Source organism: Priapulus caudatus, unplaced genomic scaffold (genome assembly GCF_000485595.1).
Source record: "Priapulus caudatus unplaced genomic scaffold, Priapulus_caudatus-5.0.1 Scaffold593, whole genome shotgun sequence".
Taxonomy (NCBI): Eukaryota; Metazoa; Priapulida; class Priapulimorpha; order Priapulimorphida; family Priapulidae; genus Priapulus; species Priapulus caudatus.
In genome coordinates this window covers 111,110-119,356 of record NW_014577654.1, presented here as the reverse complement: position 1 = coordinate 119,356, position 8,247 = coordinate 111,110, and the positions used below count along the sequence as shown (strand labels likewise).

The following is an 8,247-nucleotide window of genomic DNA, read 5'->3' as shown; positions in this document are numbered from 1 at the left end:
CCAACACATCAATAATATAAATCAACACTCCAATACATTTAAACCAAACTAAGTCGGTGCAGTCACACAATAACAGCAGTTAGTATTAGCGAGACATTTAAGTGATACACAGCAAACTTAATCAACACGGGCCCATCATCAACAGCAGTCACAGCCAACGAGTAAGTAAGTGGCAAAGAATCAAACAAAGGAAAATCAGTACAAAAGCTAATAGTACATCACCTAGCTTACAAAGCCAACAACGGATCTTTTAGCAATTTGAGGTGCTTGGAGTGGCATCCAAACAGGATTAATAAAGTAGCAGGCAAACAACAACAGGCAGTTAGATAGAACATTAGCTAGGAGCAAACCAACAAACAGCAGTTACGTAGCACCATTAGTAAGCAGCAGCAACAACAAGCAGTTAGTAGCAAGCATTAGTTGAGCAGCAACAACAAAACAGCAAGATTAGTAGCAACATTGTAGCAGGCAAACAACAACAGGCAGGTTAGTAGCAACATTAGTAGCAGCAACAGACAATGTAAACAGCAGTTAGATAGCAAATTAGTAGGCAGGCAACAACAGCAGCAAGTCACTCGTCGGCAATACCCCAGGAAGAGACAATAGACTTATAAGACTATAATATTATGCGGGGTTATTTGCCGGTGGCTGTGGTGCGCGGGTCGCGCGCCTCGGGAGCCTCACCTGCTTCAGAGCTAAACGGGTATTGGGACAACGAACATTGAATGCTAAACGCTAGGATATGATATCTAGGTGTAGGCGCCATCAGCGAATGCATTTTAACTGCAATGGCCCGGACTAAAAGCTTTCGGTTACGTTCGTAATGACCAATTGGGTCTCCCATTTCTCACTTTATGTTCCGACGCGGGTATGATTGCGGGTTGGATAGGCAATGGCATCGAGCTACGCTCGGTGAGCAGACGAGGACTGCAGTTAGAGGAGACAAGCACGCAGAGGAGTATGAGTAGACGCACGAAGAATGAGCGAGCTGCAGACAAGTAGAGGAGAGAGCTAGCACACAGAAGAGAGAGCAAGAGAGGCGAGACGATACCAGAGTAGAGAACGACAACTCGCTGGCCAGCAGAGTGACCAGAGAAGTAGCGAGAAAGAGAGAGAAAGAGAGACATGGAGCCAACAGAGAGCCATGAGAAACCCACCAAGCGATCAAGGGATGAAGATTAAGAATGATGTGATTATTGAAGCAAAGGGACGAAAACGACCGAAGGGGAGGGAATGAGAGAGATTGATTCGAGTGAGCTCACCGGGCAGGAGATCTGTACAGAATGATTAGTGATAAGAGAGAGAGAAAACCGAGTTGTTTTGAGTACTATTAAATGGTAGATCGCGCCAGATCCATTTATTAGTTCGTTTGAATTCACTAACGAGTCAATGGATAAAATAGTTATTAAGACATTATTTTAGTATCATAGAATTTATTAAGAAAAGAAGAAGGTGCAAATGAAGATTTAATAACGGAAAGGGAGTAGAGCTGAGATAAAAAATTGTATGAGCCGCAATAGTGTGGTACGGAAGTGAGGGGGTTGGGAGGTGAGTAGGTGGCGGAGTGCATGGGAAGAGAATGAAGATAGAAGCACCGTAAATGTTGTTCATAGGTTTTCCACGACAGTAAGAACAGTAAATGAAAAAATCGAACTGAGGAGAGAACTTATATCTCGATCCAAATAGATAGTATAGAAAAAAATCTTAAGATAGGTATGGTTGAGATTGTTGTGAGTTGTGTGGTTGGGTGTCTGTCGATGATGTGCATGTTTATGTTGTGTCGGGTGTGTGACTGTGTGTGTGTGTGTGTTCAGTTGTAAAATGGCGTGTGAGTTGGTGTGTTTCGTAGTGTGTATCGCTAGTTGAGTGTGTGTGGGTGTGTTGTTGTTTATTTTCTGGTTGTGGGCTTGTATAGTGTGTGTTTTTAGGTGGACGTTGTAGAATTGTAGTGACTGAGAGACACTCGATTAGCTCATAAAACCCGAACTCTACTATGGAGTAGATTGAGCGCAATATTATGAGAGTATAATATGCTACAAAAACAGGGATTATTCATATCGCACATGTTGGTGATCGTTTAAATAACACTATATCTGGTGATGAAACGAGACCTGATCAAGCGTCCCATAGCATGTACACTGGGATGGTGTACGCAGTTCAGCTGTGTCACAGGTAGCACCAACCCTGCTGTGAAATGCATGGCGTAGTAAAATGACATATTCACAAATATACTACTACAATACGTGATTATTGCTTACACATCTATCGTAGCATTGACCATCACTGCATATATACTAGATAAACTTGTTATTTTGATGATTTAAGTTTTAATCTCAATACTATTCCAATCCTTTAATAAATATGCGCCTTAAAAGTTATAGCTCCAGTGTCTATTCTCCATTGGTATTGTCCCTGAATCACGTACCCCAAGATCGATAATCTATTAACAATGGCGTCTGCTTGCGTCTTACAGGCGGACAACAAGAAGACCCGGCGAGCGCATGCGCCTGTTTTTGGGCCACCTGTGCTGAGATATTCTCGGTTCCTTCCTCCAATCATTAGCGGCGAGGAAGAAAAGAAGGTAATGAGCAGCTAGCCTAGATGCGGAGAGCTTCCGTCCGCGTTCAATATCGGCAGTTTTCCAACACGGTGTCCTGAGCTTAACTTACGACAGTCACGTCATCGTTGCAGTTACGATGGTTGGTCGCCTAGGTTGCTCTAGTTGGTCTATACAGAAACCTGCTCGTCAGGCAACTATGTCAAAAACGTCTTAGACATGTACGATAATTTGTAACTCTACAGCAAACAGACTCACATCCGGTATGGAATTAGTCGGCATGGATTTCTTAAATGTGCTTGGTCCGTTGTAATGACATGCAATAACTAAATGGAAAAAATGAAATCAAGCTATATTCGAATTTACTCACTTTACTGCTCAAAATCACGTGTTGCTATACTAATATCAGCACTAATTACTAATTATCAATTAATAAAATCAATAAATAATTACTAATATCAGCTATACCCGTGTAACCCCTTCACTGCCGCTACAGGAATCTTCCTTACGCGGCAGATATGAAGGTATAATTCAACGGCTGCGGTAATCGGAACAACAGGGCAAAAAATCATGAATCCAGAAACGAAAATTATGAAAAAGATGAAAATGATGTGCGAAAAGTGAACGTGAGAATAGGATGATACATAGCGCGCGGCAACGCGCGCGTAGAAAGAGTGCGTTAGTGCGCATGCGCATATTTGTGTGAGACCGCGTGCGCGTGAGCCTACGTATATATATATATGTCTATATTCTGATTTACTGATAGCGTTTTCGAATCATTCTTCACCGTATACGAGTCTGTCTGAAATATTCGGCACACCTTCAGAGCGAGACAGACGTAGCGTTGCTTGCTTGCTCTTACATATGAATTTACGTATGTGTTTAATTTTTTTTTCAGAAAATGACTGAAATAACGTACACTGCGAATAAACAGATGGATACAGAATTACAATCCATCGACCTGACATCCAAGCGATGACGTGTAGTAGGCGACGAGGCGTAGTTACGCGTTTAAGGTAGCGCCAAGCCTATGGCTGCTACACTATATAATTAGAATACATTCTCGCAATCATGACACCTACTCACGAGTCATGTAGTTTTATTACCTCCAACTTAAAAACTTACAGGTTAAAATGATTTTATGATGACCAACATAGAATGGTAACTAGCGCTGAACATCCAACTTGTTCTCACATTTTACTGTGTATCGATACCCTTCCTCATTATGTAGTTATAGCTTCGAACGTCAGACTTGGTTTCACCAATAAACACAGTTAAGTGGCGATCATTGGCACGCTATATGATGCCAACAAGAGGCAGCTTTCATATTTGTTGGCGGGGTTATCTCTATCTCTATTATTCACTCCTGATAATATATAGGTCTATTATTATTCACTCCTGACGAAATGAATACCCCTCTATAAATTCACGCGTGCAACAGTCTTAATTCCGTGCATTTTGCATGTAAAAATAACATGTAGAACGTTTTCTACCAACACGTCCACGCGGTTACCATGGTTTAGTACATCATCGCACACATCGTGCACCGAATGAAGATACACACATATTAGCACTCTGACAGCGTTTTGTTTGCTGTGCTCACACACGCGGATACAGGGCGCCATAGCCGGACTGCTTGGCTCAATGGCTTTCATATTCTGGATCGGATTTGGAGGCATGGCACTGCAGAACAGTCCTGACCTTCTGCCTACGTCGGCGCATGGCTGCAACATCAGTGACGTCATGAACGCCTCTGCCCTCATCCTGTCAACGGCCGACAACTGGTATATGTGATTACATTTACGCGGAGTTTTCTGTCCGCAGATTTACCATTTATGTATAAACCTTGTTTATTGTGTTAAATGGTAGATCAGGAGTCCATTTATTAGTTCGTTTGAATTACACTAACTAGTCAATGGATAAAATATTTATCAAGACATTATTTCTGTATCATATTAATTTTATTAGAAAAAGAAGGTGCATATCATTTAATACAATAGTAGCTATATTATTTATCCGCATATTGTACGAGTAGTAAGAGTAGTATCGATACATGGCATTTATATAGAGCAGTTCTGTTTCATTTACCCGTGCATTAAAACGACTAGGCTAGATCTCACAAATAAATAAGAAAACTGAATAGGTGTAGATGAATTTGGTCGCATGACATTATGTTAGCGGACTTGCTATGTCTAACCATAGGTTTTTCATTTCTTGCTATATTTAGGGATGTAAATCAGATGACAGCTATAGCTACAAACCCGAGTATAGTGGAGAGTGCAAATGGAAATTATATGTACAGGATATCGTACATGTGGTATGCCTTGATCAGCGTCATAGCATGTACACTGATTGGTGTAGCAGTCAGCTGTGTCACAGGTATGCACAACTCTGCTGTGAAATGCATGCGTAGTAATGATATTCACAATATACGTACTACAATACGTCTTATTGCTTACATCTATGTAGCATTGACCATCACGATACTAGATGAACTTGTTATTTTTGATGATTGATTTTTGATCTTCAATACATTCCAATCCGTTTAATAAATATGCCCTTAAAGTTATTAGCTAGTGTCTATTCTCCATTTGTATTGTCCCTGATCACGTCCCCAGATCGATAATCTATTAACGATGGCGTCTGCTTACGTCCTTACAGGCAGAAACAAGAAGCCGGCGAGCGCGCGCCTGTTTTGGCCACCTGTGCTGAGATATTCTCGGTTCCTTCCTCCAATCATTACCTGCGAAGAAGAAAAGAAGGTAATGAGCAGCTAGCCTTGATGCGGAGAGCTTCCGTCCGCGTTCAATATCGGCAGTTTTCCAACACGGTGTCCTGAGCTTACGACAGTCACGTCATCGTTGCAGTTACGATGGTTGGTCGCCTAGGTTGTTCTAGTTGGTCTATACAGAAACCTGATCGTCAGGCAACTATGTCAAAAATGTCTTACACATGCTACGCATAATTTGTTAACTCTATGGCAACAGAACTCACAATCCGCGTATGGAATTATCGGCATGGATTTCTTAAATGCTGCCTTGGTCCGTGCTCGTATGGCATGCCAATAATCTAAATGGAAAAATAAAAATCAAGCTATAATTGAATTTACTCACTTCACTGCTCAAAATCACGTGTTGCTATACTAATATCAGCACTAATTACTAATTACTAATTATCAATTAATAAAATCAATAAATAATTACTAATATCCGCTATACTCCGTGTAAACCCCTTCGCACTGCCGCTACAGGAATCTTCCTTACGCGGCCAGATATGAACACGGTATTAATTCAACTTGGCCTGCGGTAATCGCACAACATGCCGAAAAATGATAGAATCCAGAAACCGAAAATTATTGAAAAGCATTAATAATGCATGTGCTGAAAAGTGAAACGCCTGAGAATAACCGATGATAACATAGCGCGCCGCGGCAACGCGCGCGTAGAAAAAGTGCGTTAGCTGCCGCCCATGGCGCATATTACGTGTGAGACGCGCGTGGCGCTGGTTGAGAGCCTACCTATAATATATACTATATATCATATATAATATATATATATATATATAATATATATATATATTATATATAACATATTATATGTATATATTCGTATTATCTGATAGCGTTTTCGAACATTCATCACCGTACTACGCAGTCTGCCCTGAAATACTTCGGCACACCTTCCAGAGCGAGACAGGACGTAGCGTTGCTGTGGCTTGCTCTATACATATGGAATTTACGTATGTGCTTTAATTGTTTTTTCCAGAAAATGACTGAAATAACGCTTAACACTGCGACCAATAAACAGATGGCATACGGGAAATTACCAATCCATCCAACCTGCAACATCCAAGCAATGACGTGTAGTAGGGCGACGAGTGCGTAGTTACGCGCTTAAGCGTAGCGTCCAAAGCCATATGGCTGCCCTACCACTATATAATTAGTAATTCATTCTCGCAATCAATGGACACCTACTCGACGGCAGTCATGTAGTTTTTTACCTCCAACTTAAAACTTTACAGGTTAAGAATGATTTTATGTGACCACATAGAATGGGCCTTCAGCCAGCAGTTGCATGTTCTGGCCTGCAAGCGACGATTGAAGCGGGAATGACCAAAACACAATCACAAATCGAACTATAGATGCCGAGAGCTCGTGAGCTGTTTCCTTATCGCCACAGCGATGAATTGAGCGAATTAATTAGATAAATATAACATGTCCTATTTGTATATTACTTTACATGCCATGTACGTTTACTCCGGAATGATTGGAATCATTCAGTAGAGCGTTCATACCCGCAGATTGTCAATTTGGATTATTTAAAAAAAAGGTGTTTTTCGGTTTTTTGATACCTGTCTCCTATAAATTTATGTAAATTATTTTTAAGAATTAATGAATGGAAAGAATAAACAAAAAATGATAATAATAGTAATAACTTAAATAAACAAAATAAATAAGTAAATAAGTTAAAAACAAATTAAAATAAGTAAATAAATAAACAAGTGAATGAACAATCGGAAAAGGAGCTTAATTTCATCCATTGAATAATACATCCGTCTGCATGATAACGTGTGGACGATACGGAACCAAAATAAATAAATAAATATTAAATGGGATCATTACATCTGTAATGAGTATGGCCTTAGCAGAGCGGGTGTTGAAGACATCGAATTAAAAAAAATTAAAAATTAGCAAAATAAATGAAAAGTTTCGTCGAAAAAGTCAAAAAAATTACAAAGCTATATGTAAACAGACACGCGTGTTGCGAGATGCGTGCCTCCGATATCCATTTCGAGGCCCGATAAGCCAAGCATAAAGCGCGCGGGCAAGGCGTCACACACACAGATACGTTCATTGGCTAAAACAATCGAGTAGCGCGGTTAGGGATTTTCGGAATTATTTAATTTTAAGAAAAACTTCAATGTTCAATGAATGACGCACTCGTTCACTTCCTAAAGCGGGTAAAAATGCTTAATTTTTCCACTTCGGTGCGAAATGCATCGGCCGGGCCTTTCATTATTTACGAAAAGCAAACAGTCAAACGCCAAACACTTACACGCAGTAACAGGTCACGTCGTTGACGCCCCATTCATGCCCATCAACGAAGAAGGCGGGGCTTATTCTGATTACGGAAATGCGAAAATGCAACAGAAGGACGTAGCGCAGTGCACTAAACAGCGTGTTGTTTTCGTATTTGTGTAAAACTCTATCGTAGAAAACCGTTCTAGCCTAGCAGAATGTCCTAGTTCCTGAGATCGGCGATTTGGTGGTCGAATGGATCCCCATATTTAAAAATATAAAACACTGGTGCGACGTAGGCTGTGATTGGAAGACACAAAATGTCAATCCTCGGCGCGCCTCGGCATCATGGCCGCATCAGGTATGTGGCGAAATCTTACTCAAAAGCCATTAGTTCATGTCTAAAAATACCATTTCAAAGACCCCCAGACCCCTCTATCTAGGTTCGTCGTGCTTAACGGCGCTAGCGCTGACGGCTTTGCCACAATTTCCTATTTTTTCAATAGTATAAAGTTTCACTGCTGTAGTAATAATAACTCCCACACAATTATTAGCTGGGTACGCCCCTGTATACTGCTGCATAACAGAGATAATCTAAATCACCATCACGACAAGAGACAGTGTAATGTAAGTAGACAGCATAATAAAAGCAGACAGCGCAATGGTCATGCAC

General features: G+C 40.7%; 1 protein-coding gene across 1 annotated transcript; it reads left to right on the top strand.

The window, feature by feature from the left end:
- Positions 1-4,179: 4,179 nt before the first annotated feature.
- On the top strand, positions 4,180-6,441 carry LOC106811939 (putative sodium-dependent multivitamin transporter). Its single transcript, XM_014815682.1, has 4 exons — positions 4,180-4,341; positions 4,785-4,936; positions 5,219-5,319; positions 6,322-6,441. The coding sequence occupies exons 1-4, from the start codon at positions 4,202-4,204 to the stop codon at positions 6,439-6,441; spliced, it is 513 nt and encodes a 170-aa protein (XP_014671168.1). The 5' UTR covers positions 4,180-4,201.
- Positions 6,442-8,247: the final 1,806 nt, after the last annotated feature.

What these genes read in the sequence shown, in the direction of transcription:
- LOC106811939 (XM_014815682.1), top strand. Translation starts at nt 4,202, where the DNA reads ATGGCTTTCATATTCTGGATCGGATTTGGAGGCATGGCACTGCAGAAC. An exon ending in CTGTCAACGGCCGACAACTG is followed by an intron (nt 4,342 to 4,784) that starts GTATATGTGATT and finishes TGCTATATTTAG; the next exon opens with GGATGTAAATCAGATGACAG. An exon ending in AGCAGTCAGCTGTGTCACAG is followed by an intron (nt 4,937 to 5,218) that starts GTATGCACAACT and finishes ACGTCCTTACAG; the next exon opens with GCAGAAACAAGAAGCCGGCG.